The 16,149-nt window shown below is 38.0% G+C and overlaps 1 protein-coding gene across 1 annotated transcript in view; it reads left to right on the plus strand.

The window, feature by feature from the left end:
* TMEM245 (transmembrane protein 245) overlaps positions 1–16,149 on the plus strand; it is an 82,086-nt gene that overhangs the window by 54,874 nt on the left and 11,063 nt on the right. Inside the window, 2 exon segments of the mRNA XM_030487336.1 lie at positions 437–582; positions 14,892–14,992. Of these exon segments, the coding sequence (XP_030343196.1) occupies positions 437–582; positions 14,892–14,992 (247 nt within the window).

Genomic DNA, 16,149 nt, shown 5'->3' on the forward strand with positions numbered 1-16,149 from the left:
GTACCCAGCTGCATAATGACTCTCGAGACAACTCCAATTTATTTGGCTTTGTGGTGGTTTTATTAATTGTGTTGGTTTGGGTTTTTGTTGGTTTGGGTTTTTTTTTTTTTGTTTCTATTCAGCAATTCTTCGATCTGCTAAATGTGCTTGTGGAAAAAAATAAAAAACCCCAACATTCTAGTTGTTTGATCTCAATGTGACTTTGGGAAGAGGCTGAACAGGGCTGAAAGTTTTATTATGTTTAGTTACAGCTCTTAAGTCCGTTGTGGAGCAGGGGAGAAAATTATTCTTTTAGCTCTTGTGTATTTTTCTAAATCCAACCTTGTGGTGTAGTATTTTGTGGCTTTCAAATGATGTCCAGTATCTGAAGCATAGCTGCATACTGTAGTTCTGGAAAGTGTTGCCTTTTAATTTAAAACTCCAATTTGTTTTGCAGGTGATTTTTCTGACCACACTGTTCTACCTGTTGAGTTCCAGTGATGAGTACTACAAGCCAGTAAAGTGGGTGATAAGCCTGACACCTTTGTCTCAGCCAGGTCCCTCCTCAAATATAGTGGGTCAGTCTGTGGAGGAAGCAATAAGGTATGTTGTTGATTTCTTGCCCTTTCTAGAAAATTCTTTTTTTAAATTTGAAGTTCACCTACAAATACTTAGCAATTGCAGCAGCTTCTGTTTCAAAGATGAGTTGCAAATCTTGAAAGCTTTTCAAGAACCTAGCACTGGTCACTTTTCCCTCTTGATTGTAAAAGGGCAATTTGATTGGACTTGCTTAAAAACATGTCAGAGGTCTGTGCTGTAGTGAATACTAGTATTTCATAAAACTGATACACCCATGACATCCCTAACCTGTCAGGAAAGCGCTGTGTTTGCAGCGGTGTGACATTAACAACTAATGCAGCTCAGTAGGAGCAAATTCATACAGCAAAACAGTTGAAATGGAGGACCTCACATCTGTGCTGTACACATTTCAGAGTTACTTAGTTTGAACTAATTTTAGTCTAATCTTGGGGACTAAGTATCCATTTGCAGCTGAAGTGTATTAAATATGGTCCTGGAGTGCATTTTCCAGTTCCGTTTCATCTGAAAGAAATCTAGTTCATGATCTCTGTGAACCAGATTACACCAAAGGGAACAACAGGGGAGTGCTATCCTTGTCCCCCTTACAGCACTGCTATACTACGCCTCCAGCGTGCATCCACAGTGTTTACGCTTAGTTACCATTCTTATGTTTCACCTCTAAACTACTATGGTAATTGAAGGAGGATTTTTTTTGTGTGTGTGTTTAAATATGGTTTGCTGAGATTTCACAATAAAGCAATTTTTGGGGTGGGACAGTAACCTATTTCATTCATCAGATGAATGAACCTGTCAGCTTTCACCTGTTAGCAGCTTGAGACACTAACACGTTGGTAACGTGATAAATGGATTTTAACTACAGTGTTCTAAGTCATCATTCACTTCTTCAAAAAAGTTCATGGACTGGGCAAGGACAGCAGACTCCATGCAAAATTCTATGCAGCTGTTGTCTCACAACCACTGCTTTCTGTGTCATCTTGCACATACATACAGAACGTCAATAGACTTCAAACTGATGACGTATTGCTTCCCAAACTCATTGCAAAGTGTTTGCTGTTGTTCTAGGGTACATTTTACGAGTAAGTGGTGTTATCTGTTACTGGAATTGAGCTGTTTCCAGATACGTTTTGACAATGAGAAGGTTATATCATGCTGTGTAAGATCTTGAATAACAATGATAACTGCTGTAGTCAGTTGAATTGAAGGGGCAATCCAGGTAGAAAGCAACAAATTTGGAAATCTGCCAGAACATTAATAGCCCTTCACTTGAGTGATTGCTATTGAGTTTTTATTGATCACATGGTTAGTATCTCAGTTCTGTCTCTTCTGAAGAATGCAAGCAGATCTAGAAACTGAAAACTGTCTGACAAATTGTTCTCTTTAGCCCTTGGTAGAGGGGAACAGTGTCAAAAATAGGATATGGCTTCTCTGGGCATGGGTACTCTGCAAGGAGGATTGTACTAAATGCAATTTTAAGTTTCTAGGTCTGGGACACAGGTGACCCAAAATATTTGTTAGAGTTTAGAATGATGGAAAGAAAGAAAAATATATTAGAGAAGCCACAGGAAAGTGAGTAAGAAAGAGCCAGCATGCATCAGTAACTGCAGGTACTATAAGAAAAAGCCAGTGTCTAGAGAATGTGGAATATGAAGCTACTTGTCATATACAAGGGAACTCAGTCTGTGTGTTCACTAAGGTAGCCTGAATTGGTCGTTCTTATTTGTTTGATATTAGCCTATATTTGGTGCCTAATTTGAATTCTTTGGAATGCTACTTCTGAGATTTTCAGAAGTTCCTCTCTCTTGTTCAGTTGTACCTAAGGATTTATCATAATGCTTCTAGATTAGCTTATATTCCACTCAATACTTACTATGATTGCAGTATGTAAATATGAAGAGTATAGTAACATGACTTTATGCAGGTCCAGTTTTTTGCCATATGAAAAACAACTGCCACTGCAAGCCATTGCTTTTTTCACAAAGAAGCAGCTATCCTTTGTTTTCGAAGATGAGTTGTTGCTAGAGGGGTAGGAACCTAAAAATGTCTTGTTCACCTCATCTCTAAAAGGTATGCAAAATGGATGTTAATGCTTGGTGGTATGATGGGAGGAAGAGGCTCCATCTGTTTCATGAATTATCAAATGATGAAACTTATGCAGTCACTTTCATCATTAGACTGTGGCAGAATTACACAACCTGAATCCATCCTCAAAACACTGATGCATTCAACTTGTCCAAAAGTACAGAAAGACCAGGTTATAAATATTGAAAGTCACCAGCTGTGTTCCAGCTCCCATCACTCTTCAGCAGGACATCGCACATGCACAAGGCTAAGACTAATAGTCCTACTGCTAGGACTGCTAGTCCTCCCAAGAGGGCAGGGATCCTCCTGGCAAGAGATGCAGTTACATCTTTATTGCTCAGGGACCACATGACATGAAAATACTCTTCTTCCATATTGTCAATTACTTCTGTTGCTCTTTTACTTAAAATGGTCTCATTTTTAGGGAACTTGGATACAGTCAAGGAGGTCTGTTCCTTGTGTCTTCTGCCACTTATTTGTGAGGAGAATGCAAGGGGGGAGAAGAGGAGGGCAATCAGCAGACAGTTTCTGTAACACAAGAAATCCCTTAACTTGAAGCTACTATCCAGCATGCACCTAATCGAACCAAGACTTTTTCCCGTTGCAGTTTCTGTCATTGGAGATGTCTTGTGATTTTTATTGCCTGGACTATAAGTAGCTACAGATTTTATAAATATTTTTCTTATTCCTTTGCTGATTTTGCAAAGACAGTGACAGTTATCCATCCACGTGGATTGATTTATAAGCTGTACTGGGGTAAGAACAGCTTTCCAACCTGTTTTGGGCCAGATGTTGAATCTGACTCTTTCTGTCACAGTACCTCAGATGTTAATTTGTGCTTGAGTAGAGGGAGAAAAAAAGGTGCATCATGGTGATACTGCAGGAGTTTTAAAGAAGTTCAAGGGAATAGGAGAACTACCTGCTGCAAGCCATGGGATGAAATGTCCTCCTAGCCTTTGACAGGAAATCTGTTCATCCAGGACAGAGGAAGGCAAAATGCCAGCAATACTTATCGGGTGGTAAGAACCAATAGGTGTTTTGCAAGGGCAGGTCGTGCCATGCCTGACCTGAGGGCTTGCTTGGCTAGCCTAGTGGTACAAGGGCAGAGCAGTGAATGACAGATCACTTGGAGGCCCATGAAGGACAAGATGACTTCAGGGAACACCTGGCACTGCGAGAAGTCCATAGAGTTTGTTTTCAATTAAATGGGACTTTCCCCTTGTGCACCTGTGCTGGCAACGACAAATGACTGCATTGTCTCTCAAGCGTTTTTTAATAACTCCCAGAATGACTTCCCTAATTTTACCTGGCACGGAAGTGAGACTGATAATTTGGAAACAAGAAATTCGTAAGGTTCAATGCCTTCATAATAATTTTATGCCATCAAGAAAACCAGTATCAAATTATTAATGTTACAGCCTAAAAAAAAAAAAAAAAATTAAGATAGCACCGCCAAAGCAGGAAGGTACAGAAGTGGTTCAGAAGAGATGGCACCTCTTCAGGAGGGTGCAACCCTTGACAATCAACAGAAGAACTGTTTTCTAGGTTTGTCCCTACAAAAGGAGGCAAAGGGAAATGCAAGGGATGGACTGCTGCTGGTTTGGTCTTTCTCTGTGTTGTGAATGTAATTCTGTTTATAAGCTGGGAAATTTGCCTTTTCCACCAATACCTGCTTTTGGTGTAGTTATGCCAGTTCTCACAAGTAAGTCCTCCAAGCAATCCTCCAGAAAGGGACTGACAGTTTTTGGACTCTAGGACAAATGCAGTTTTGCAAACTGTTCATAAATGAGGTTTTCCAATTTTGAGTAACTTTCATGATGAAAACGCTCCTATCATTTTAAAGTAAGCCTTTGCGTGTGCCTTGTTGCTGTATACTGTCTTTGCTCAGTTGAATCTTGGGGAAGGCAGCATTTAATCTGCAGCAGGAGAGGGAAGATTGATATTTGTGTGATGATTCCATAAAAAACAATAAAAAGCCTGGGAAGAAGTTCACTACCAAAGGCATGTGTGACCACAGGGATTTATGACTGTTGTATGAACTACTGGTACTACTTCAAATAAAGCAACTAATTTAAAATCCAGTGCCAAATTCCATGCTGGAATTTCAGGTGCCATTGCCTGCAAATGAGGTGGGAAATAAAAATTTAGGAAAACGGTAATCATCCTGAATACTGCTGATACCTCAGTAGCAAAATAGCTTCTGTTCTCTGATATTTTGGGTCTTTTATGCTCAGTTGGTTTATCTGTTTTTCTTCGGTTTGCAATCAATCTCAGGTCTTTCTCATTCCAATTTTACTTCCTGAGCGTGGCCACACTTCGTTACTATTTCTTCTTCTTAATAAATGCTTCATTTGCCTTTTGTCCCTCCTGCTGTTCTGTCCTTTTTTTATTACTTTTCTTTTTTTCTATTTTCCGTATCACATAAGTGGGTATCAGCACAAAAATGTGATGGATTAGGAGGGTAGTATTGCACCTTCATTGTGTGCAGGACTCTCTCTTGTGTGGCAGCGGTGTTTAGGAGCTTGGCATTGTAGTAAATACATGATTTTCTTTCACTGACGCTACTAAAAGTCAGCTACAGGAACTCATACAGCAAGGGGATTAGGGAGGGGACTGGTGGCTGTGGCGGAAGGGTTATCCCAGACTAGGTTGCAGGAATTCTTTCAGCAGCACTCTCAGGGTTAGGATGATGACTTCCTTTAGAAATGTGAGAACCACTTGGACCAGTTTACTGTATTTAGATAATTTTAGTTCTCAGTACTAGTTAGTGAAAGTTTTCATGGTAATTATAATTGCATGAATAATGAAGTATTTTGAGGGTCAGGGGAAAACTGTTATCTGCACGTATCGGTGTGAGATTTGTTTTGTTCAGAAAGGTTCTGTAAAATCAGGGTAGTTCATAAGTCACCTGCCTCACTTCGTAAGTGGGAAAATTATGTCCTTTACCCCTGACATAGGGAGGTGATGCCCTTGTCTGGATTTCTTCCCCCCCCCTCCCCAAATGGATGAACCAGTATAAACCTCCAATTCACAGGTCTCCAAAGTAGTGGCATGCACACCTTTGCCTGAATCATTTTCCTTTCCCTGAGCAGCATGTCGTTCTCTTCCTGAATGCACCATACCCTTCTTCCCTGAAGCTCCCATTCTGCTTGCTCTGGTGGAGATATTGCACATTACTAAGTTGCATGTTCTCACGGCCTCAGTGCAATTTAGTGTGTGCGATACTTTCACATGAGTGCATGCACACGGGTATGGCTGTGGCTTAAAGTTACTGCAGCTTTCAATTTTGGTGGGGCCTAGTTACATTGTGAAATGGTCTTAAGCCCAGATCAGTATTTTGAGTGGTGCCTTGAAACACGTTAGTGGAAGTTTGTTCTGTAATGCCAGGAAGATGAGTACTATTTGTTTTCAATTTGAGAAGGGTTATCATTATTTGCTTCATTTTCTTCATTTGACACATACACCTCAAATTTGACCAGATTCTTCACTGGTTATATAAAAGTTACTTCAAATATTGGGTGTTTCTAAAGAGGACATAATAACCATGTTCTTAACTGAAATTTTCCAGAAAGTCAGATATTCAGTATGAAGAAAACCTATAGTGCCTTGATGGCTGACATAGGTTCTTAATGCATTTTCAACTTCTATTTATTAACATTTAAAGACATCTAAAATGAGCTACCATGCAGACAAACAAATAAACAAAAAATCTCAGCTGTTGAAGCATCTAGCTGGTTTGCTCTGGCATCCCAGCAGCACTGATGGAGAAAATGAGATGGTGATACAATTCCCACAGAAAACAATAATCTTCCAGCATGTTAAGCTAATGCTTAGAAAAAGCAAAATGTGTGATTTTTGTTTGTTTTACTGCAAGAGTAATAATGTCTTTCAGCTTAATTTTTCCAAGACAACTGTTAACTGATTGTTTTTTTTTGACTGAACTTTTGCATGCAATGTACGTTCTTTAGCAGCAAGAGTATCTCTCACAGAAATCTCCTTTGTCACAGGAATGCATTTAACAGGACCTTCCTGAAATTTTATAAGCTCTACTTATTGCATATGTTACGAGATGAGAATAGAATCGAGAATTATTCTGCCTTAATGAAATAATTTTCTAGTAGAAAACTGGGAATAACGTATACTTTTTAATTACATGGAGGAAAGGAAACTCAACTTCAGTTGAGTTACTGTGAAATAAAAAAAGAGTAGAGTGCAGTCTATAAATCTAGAAGAAATGCTGCAATGTTTCAGTACGTTTGCAGAACCAAACTGACAGTAACTGTAACCTGATTATCCTAGTGGGACAGATAGTAGTATTTATCAGCTGAATGTTTTAGTAGCAATAACCATATGACTCGCTTGTAGCACTGTATTAGTCTTACATACTGTCTTATGCAGAAAAAGGATTTGTCTTTACCGGTATTTCCTTTTTCTTTTATACTGAATTGTTCTTACTAAATGCATCTGTATGTCTATTGCTTTACATACACATGATTTTAAAAAGTTAAAGAATAATTCAAAGAATATTTCAGAAAATAGTGGATTCGCTCATGCTTAATCTTTTACTCTTTTTTTTCCAAATTTACCTGAAACTGAAAAATGTTCATTATTGTACACAAATAATGTGGGTGAAGGATATTACAATTTCTGTCGGAATTTTGCAGTTTACTACCCTTAATTCATGAGATTATGTAAGTGCATAATCAGATGCTGAAACAAACAGTCTGTTCTCTGTGCCGTGCAGACAGTATATAGCAAGTGTATTTTCAAACACATTGACAGGATATTGAGGGCTTCCTTGTTTTATATGAGGCAGTGCCAATATTGTGCTGTTAGCTTCTTTCATATTCCACATGGTGCATTCTGTATATTCTAACAGCAATTTCTATCAGTGCATTTTTGTAGTTTGTAAGTCTGTGACTGTCCATTTTGTTTAAGAATGAAGGTGTCTATAAACATATAGAGGATGTGGGTTGGCTGTGTATGTGCACATTTAAACACACAGGCAGATTTGCCCACAATCTTTAAGAATAATGTAACTACATAGCGTCTTAGATACTAGTCCTTTAATTACATATTGCGCTTATGAATTACGTATGTAAGCTGCTGCTTCTACAACACCAACATTTTTAAACAGTTGTTTGTATGTCAGAACTTACTGTCTTTATTTAAATGAAAATTTAGTTGGTATGTGACATAGACTGTATCAGTAGAAAAGTGACGCTTAGTTGCATCTCAAATTCAGTTCAGCCAGTTAGTTTTTCTCTTTGCTTCTAAGGCAGGCCTAGAAGGTAACTGGGAGGGATGGAAAGACAAGGGTTGCTGAAAGAATTATTAAATATATAGGGAAGAGATCTTCCACCAAGCCTTTCTAACAATAAAGGGATACTATGAGATTTATTTTTAGTATAACATATTGCAGGATTCTATGCTCACATATCACATAACTCTTTTGTGTGTGTATGTAAGGTTGCAGTATATATTATTATAACCTTGGTTAGATTTCTGCTATTTAAAATACATATTTATTTCAATGTAAAAAGGCAGCATGGAGGCCAGTATAAAACTTCAGGATTTCCTGACGTTTCAAAGATTCAACATCACAGTCTTAGCTTTTTACCTTTTTGTAATATTACCACAAATTACAAGGTCAATCCATTATTTATTCACTCCACCAGCATAAGCAGTCAGAATGCCCTCTTCTCTGTGCCTGTGATTCATAATTTTATAATAGTAATAATCTGAACAGACTGGGAGTTTCTTAATATAAGACTGAAATGGATCTCGCACCATTATTGAGTCCAGTTGCTGTTGCTCTTATTCATGCACTTTTCAAGCTAAAATGGGGATCTGAAAGAATTGCATCCTTACAAGTGGTGTGGAGAATAATAAATGTTCAGTGTACTGTGCCAGTGCATGCTGAAAGCTAAGAAAGGCTTGAGCAAGGCGAAAGGGAAGACTGACTGTATAGCTGAACAGCAGAGTAACAAAGGCCAAGGAAATCAGAAAGTACCCTTTAAAAAGCTGCCGTTTTAGCTAAATGAAGAAAACAAAAGGATCATCAACTTCAGCAAATAAAATAGGCTGAGGGCAGGGGGGAGGTGACTTAGCTGCTCAAAGCTCCGCAAAATGTTGTTAAACCAAAATACAATTTTCCATATGCAGCAGGAGCCAGAAGCACTCAGGGGGGCTGAGGAGTGTCAAGGAATACTCAGCAACCACAGGGCTGCTGCAGGCTGTTGCAGGGGGCAGGTAAATGGATGCTGTGTTGTTCATTGCTGTGAAGGTAAGTGGAGGAAGTCACATTATAAAACCCTGTTTAAGATCAGCTGCAGCAGAATCAGGAATTAAAGTCACGGTAGAAGAGGTTGTAGAAGAAACAGACAGAAAATGAGCAATAGGAAATTACTGAGAGTGGATGATACTGACTCACCAAACTAAACTCAGGGCCAAAATTGAAAAAAGCAATGTTCTTTTTCTACCCAGGAAGTACAGACATGTCAGCTGGACATCAGTACAGTGCAACTTAGTAAGAACTGAAGTTAAGGACATACCAGCACCTGGTGAATATGATTTAGTTGGAGTTTCCACAGAGACAAGTCTGCCTTACTCTTCATGGTTTTTTAAGTGGTCAGCAAACAAGACCATTAATAACTTGATCTGGCTGCTATGTTCTACTGAAGTTTCCTAAAAGCATTTTACAGCATCTCTTCCAAAGACTTTCAAGGAAATTAAGTAGTGATGAGATAACAGAGAAGGTTTCTTCATGGATAAATAATCAGTTACAAAGATAAGAAACAGAGGGCAGGAGTAAATGATGGTGTTGAGGTAGGGACCTCTGCTATCGCATCTATTCATAATTGCCCTGGGAAAGAAGTAGCAAGGGACAACTCACTGATGCTGGTAAACTATTTGAGCTAGTAAGGATTAGGGCTGATTGTGGAATTGCAGCAGGATTAGAGATAAATTCAGTTAGAAGACAGCAGTGTCTTCTGCTGGGGGATAAAATTACTTATGAAATACCATGTAGATGAAAGTGGTGCATGAGGGTAAAAACCAGGCCTAACTTCACACGTAAACAGATGGCCTCTGTGCTGTCTGTCTGTTTGGGAGCTGTATTTTCAGGTAAGCATGCTAGCTCAATGCTTGGTAATACTTGAAAGACATCTGCAGGTATATCAATCATTAAGATTTGTTACAACAGACTCGGGCAACAGAAATACACAATATTACTTCCATTGTGTGAATCTGTCGTTTGCCTATCCCCTGAATTACTGTATGCCATTCTGGTTCTTGCATCTTAGAAAGCTAAGAGGGTAACAAGACTGGTTAGAGGAATGAAATTAAGCATCAGTTTCAGTATGAGGAATGACTGAGCTGATTAGGACTCTTCAGCCTGGAAAAAGGATGTCACATAAATGAGGTTTGCAAGATCAGAACCACTGTGAAAAGGATGACTGAGGTTGCACTCCTCATGGTCTCTTCCAGCATAAAATCTTGGGATCATCAAAAAGCAAGCCTTAAAAAATCGGAATAGTGTGTTGGTTCATGCAACAGGCAGTAGACATGGGGAAGGTCTTGCCAAAGAATGTTGAAGTTGCAGCAACTTGCAGGATTGGACAGGGCTAAGAATAGATACTAATTGAGGATTACTAAATAGACAGCCTGCATCGGGTTTATGATATCCCTTGAGGTGGAAATAAGTCTGGAAAAATGTTCAGGGGGATTGTTCAATATGTTTGTCCTGTTTCTTCTGTTGCCTTAATGTCTGCTTCTGGTCTCTACTAGAGATGGGATGCTGGCTAGACAGACCATTGGTCTGAACTAGTTTGGCTTTTTTGTATGTTATGTTCCAAGAACCATTTTAAGAATAGTTAGGTGTTGCACTTAGTAAGCATTGTGGTCTGCTCATGGTAACAAACTGGAAATGTTAGAAACAGTTGATTCAGAATAACTAATGCTTTTAAACATGCTTCTTGGAAGAATAATTGTAAGTCTATGTGGTCTATGTGACTGCAACAGGCCAAAATAGGCATTAAAAAATAATTACAGATACTATGAATACCAAAAAAAAAAAAAAAAAATCAAATGCAATCAAATTGAAAAAAAAATAATCAAATGTAGAATTTCTTACAATTTGGACTAAATGTTAATTGTTCTTTTTCAGAGAATGTAGACATTTCTCTGTCAAAGAAGAAAGTCTGTTTGCTGCTGTGTCCTTTGCACTTGTTGCCAAACGACAAAAGTCTGAAGTTTTTGTACATTCACTGGAGCCCTGTCTTGCCTTGAGAGGTGCAATATTTGCATCATTTACAGCATTTCAAGGACCTGTGCTCTGTTCAAGACTGTATCACTTGATCTGATTAGTGTCATTGCTGGCCTCTGTATGCTGGAGCTGTTACCTCTCTGTGTTCAGTTGTATCACTCCTAAGGAAAAATTAATTTCAACAGCAAAACTGTTGAAATCTTGTCGTGGAGCCATCTCTGAGAATTATTTGCAGATTTATATTGCTCCTGAGATGATCTTGCTCTGTCAAGAAACACTTACCAGCACGTCTGCTTTATTCATAGCTGGAATATGTCTCAGTGCTCTTTGCTTATTTTCCTGTATAGTTTGAAACTGAAAAATAATGAGGGTCTTTTTTATTCCTAAAAGAACAGAACCCTTAAAGAGAGTCAACAGCTTAAGGGGTTTTTTTGCAAAAGGACTTCTTTGAGTCATTTAATTTGCCAGCGTTCTTCCAGTGATTGCTTGAAATCTGGGGGATCATTGTAGAAGAAGAATACTTCGGTCCTTTTTAAGAGAATAGCTGTCCTCTGATTGTCAGTGGTAGCTTATCTTTGCAGCGGATTTTGGTGGTGTCTGAAGGAAGAAAATGAGTTACTTGGTTTTGAAGTTATGGTGGCATAGCCTGTTAGTTTCAATTGGAATAAGACAACACTATTGTACAAAGAACAGTCCCTGCCCGCCAGCCACGAGTGTGCCAGCTTCTTTCCTGGTGGGAACACAGCTATTAATGCCACTGCTCTAGGCGTTGGATGGGTAGTAGAGAACTGAGCCAGTTAGTTAAAACTAACCCAGCAAAAAATAATTATTAGGTGAATTCATTGTAAAAAACATCATGGTACGTAAAAGAGACCATGCTGGCAGGTCGCAGTGGGAGGGTGATCTGGGGCAGAAATGAATGCTCAAGAACAGGGGAATGGGAGGGCTCTTTTCTTGTGGCAGTTTTGAGTTAACCTGATTTGAAATAAATTGTGAAACTGGGCTGTGAAGTTTGGAATGTATTGCATTTGCTCTTTTACCTTGAACCCCCTACTTTTAAGATGTAAGGGTTTTATTCTAGACAATCTTAAGATCCTTTCCAACCCTAACTATTCTATGATTCTCAAAAGAAATTGAATGGAGTTTCTTACAGCATCATTTTGAATTAGTCAGCTCTGTATACAGGAAGATTTTGCAACAAAGATACAGTACCATCCTTGTAATGTCTACTTAGAGAACATGGGAGAATAACAAACATCACTTGTGTAAAGAAGGTGACAAAAGAGTGAAATTGTCTTTTTTTAATAGTATTTTTGGCCTAGAGTGTTCCTGTTACCCGACTTGCCTTTTAATTGGATTGTAAACTGCTCTGTGACTTGTGAGATGTTTTGTAGGTTATTTAGGGAAACGTTAATTCTTGCAAACGTTTCCAAAGACAAATACCACTTTTGACTAGTTTTTACGCTAATGCCCATTCAGCAGCTAGGGTCAATATGCCTTCATTATAAATTTAGCATAGTAACCAGTAACTCTCTTCTGAACTTATTATATGCTTACTCTAATCTTTCTGGAAACTCCAATTCTCATCATTTAAGCCCATATACTTTGCTTTCCTCCAGTGCTCTAGAGAACAGAGAGATGCAGAAAATCGAATTAACTCTGAGGTCAAAAAATGAGCACTGTGAGTTGAATTGCTCCTTTCACCTGGGCTTGTTGCAGCATTAGGTCGAAATTCTTGAGGTTTCACTGTGTTGCTGATGGCGAACAGACCTTGCCTGCAGGCTCTGTGAAGTGAACCTGAATTCAGGTGGACATAGATTAATGTAAACTTCAGTAGAGGCAGAGGGGAAGCTGTAGACTTTTTATGGGAGATCAGTAAAAGAGGGGGAAAAAATCCACTAAAACTCACAAAACCCATAAAATGAAGAGGTGGTGCTTTCCCTTTAGAAATCCACAAGCAAATTCCCTAGCTTTTCAGTGAAGTATAAAGAAATTTAACAACAAAAAATACTTAGGCCAGCTATGCAGAAACATATGACAATTTTACAGAAGTTTCTTCATTTTTTATCTGACTCGTCCTCTTTTTTCTTTTTTCTTTTTTTTTATTATTTTATTTTACATGCTTTTCAAAGCTTAGTAAAATGGAATATGTATGTCTACGTATGCCTTACACCAAAGTGCTCATAAATTCTACATTTGCAGGTGACAGTTCTTGCAGGTAAAGTGGTTCATCCAGATACAGTGCCAAAGTGAGATGTGAGCAGCAATTGGATTTTCTGATTTCTGAAACATACAATTACTCTTGTATATAAAAGGAAGCTGCATGTATGCCAGTAACGTATTAAGAGATGAAATGAATTTACTGTCATAATTGCCCCAGGAAGGTCTGCATTTTACAGATGGTAATAAATTCATTTAGCATACTACATCATCTTTAAGATGCAGAGTAGCTGAAGCATACTGTTGATGAAAGTTCTGGTTAATGTTTTCAGTCTAGAGACTTTAAGAGATGATTCTTAAGTTTTTCTGACAGAAGTAACAAACATGAGTCTTCAGAGACTTAAGGGAGTTCTCCTGGGCCACACTCGCCACAAATGAGGATCCCCTGTGCTTTTTTTCTGGTTAGTTGAGACAAACACAAAGAAAGGTGAAGGGGGGGAGGCAAATGAAATTAGGTGTAGCCTCCTCACTTCTGCTTGACCACTGGCACCTTACAGCTGCTCAGCACTGTGTGATGCCTTCTCTTATCAGCTTACTAGTTGTTTGTGCTAGATGCAATGAGCTAGAGAGATTCTACATCTTTTAGAGTTATATGCTTTTTTGCGATTGAAATGTGTTATGTATCAACTTGCAGAATGACATCAGACCAGGCCATACCTGTTAGTCCATGATGAATTTTTTTGTTACTCAACTACTGCATCCATAATGAATAATGGTCTTAACAGCGTAAAATTTTCTGACAAGCTGCATGGCTATATAAGCAAAAGCCATGGCAGAACTCGAATTTAAATTTGAATAAAATTCAGCTGAGGATAAAATAAAATTATGCTTGTCAGAAGTGAAATGTGAAAACTGTAAATTAGGCAATTTTGGATGTTTTCTTATGAATGAGAAACAGTTTTGCAGTTATACCCTAACATAGTTAAATTCGCAGCAATTTATTCTGGCTGTTGGTATCTTTTTTTTGGGTTGTTGTCTTTCTTTTGGTTGCCATAATGAGACTGTCTTCCTTCTTTTCTAGTCTCGGGGGGAAAATCTAAAATAACTGATTAAGTCTTTCCTGTAGTTGTAGATACATATTTTAATTTCAAGTGAAGCTGATGCTTCATTTACTTGCCTCAAGCCAGACGCCTGCCTTGCCTCGCCTCCTGTATGCTGAAATGTAGTTTTGGGGCATTCTTATAGAAGTTAAGACCCTGTTAATCTTACTACAGTACAGAAAAAATATTTATGGGAAAAATAAGGAGATACTCAAGGACAGGTTTAAAATATTTTTGACAACTGAGATGTATTTGTACCACAGTTCCTGTTTGATAGGAAACAGATTTACTCAAATATTTAGATTAAATGCTTCCTTCTAACAAATTATTCTGGATATGCTTGGGTTTTTTCTCTTTTTGGTGTTGTTTTGAAAGGACCTGACAAGTTGAATTAAAATCTTGAAAACTTTGTGTCAACAATGAAGAGTTTCAGAAATTGAGATAACTTCTTTATAGTGCAAAGGGATTTCTATGGGATAAGTCAAAGAGTTGAGACCAACAAGGTGGTGGAAGTTGGCTTGATAAAAGCATAAGGCTTTAGTGGGAACAAATGTATCTTTAGTGCAATGAGGAGAAGTTATGTTTTCAGCTGTGTTATTTGTGGCACTAATGGCTTTGCGGTTTTCAAAAACATCTGATGTATATCTTTATAGTTCCCAGAATCTTATCACCAATAAAATTTAACAGAGTTTCTTTGATTGTTTTAGAGGTGTATTTGATGCTTCCCTCAAAATGGCTGGGTTCTATGGACTCTACACTTGGCTGACTCACACTATATTTGGGATTAACATAGTCTTCATACCATCTGGTAAGAATTTGAACAATTATAATCTGTTTATAGATAATATGATTACATATTTATTTATCATACAAGATAAGTATGATTAAATATTGCTGATAAGATTAGTCTTGAAGTCATTTTTAGAGAATGGCCATATGCAGGGTGAAGTCGCTGATTGCTGTCCTACCCTGGCATGTTGCCTTTTTCTGTTTTCACAACATGTCCTCTACCAGCTATTTTACTTCTCCTGTCTGTTTCTTTTGTAGGATGTAACTCTCCCTTCTGTTCAGTCCAAGTCTTTCCAGGTTTTAACTCATTCTGCATGCCTTGTCTTTTATTTCTTCTGTAGTTGACAGGTGCTGATTTTTCAAGATGCCCAAATTCAGGAAGATGTGATATCATGAAAATGTATGATGGAGGCGTGCTGCTTATTCTCAGTACTGTTGCCTGACTGTATCACCAGCTTCTGGTTTTCTTTTGTTCTTTAATCTTAGGTTTAGAAATGGCTGAACAGTTTTCACTGAAAAATCTTCTCCTCTGTTCCTTTTTGCTTCTCTTCCATTAAAAATAATATAACAATAGTAAATTTTAAAACGTTGTACCTTCGTGTACAAAGAAACAAAAGAGGAAGTTATAAAGCAACAAAACCCAGTATATTAGGAAATGGCTCTATTATAAAGTGCAGCTACCTTAAAGGCATTGGTTGTCATTATACCTACTTAGAAGGCAATTGTTCTTTTTCTTTCAGCTACATGTGAAATCTTAGAAGTTTTTGCTTTCTGGTTAATGAGACCAAAAAAGAGAAATAAACTTAATTATTCATGTTATGTTCATTCCTGTTGCATTAAATTAGAATGACATCAGTACTGCATCACTTTAGATTTCAATGGGTATTTGTATAATTTGTATGTTTAGAAGGGCATACTCCTGTGTGTACACCTGTATACAGAAATACATAAGACATGGATTTTATATTTGCCTGGTTTCTCACAGTCCTACCTGCATTATTATGATTGAATGCAGGAGATCTGGTAAGTTACAATGAGATTTCTGCTTGCATATTTTCTTGCACACAGTTGCTCATTTGTAGCTATGTGAAAGTTTGAAACGTGCATAACTGATATAACTGTAATTTTTTCTGAGTTGGTGCCTCTTTTGGAAGTAACTCCTTATGACTGGCAGCA

This window comes from Strigops habroptila, chromosome 1 (assembly GCF_004027225.2).
Source record: "Strigops habroptila isolate Jane chromosome 1, bStrHab1.2.pri, whole genome shotgun sequence".
Taxonomy (NCBI): Eukaryota; Metazoa; Chordata; class Aves; order Psittaciformes; family Psittacidae; genus Strigops; species Strigops habroptila.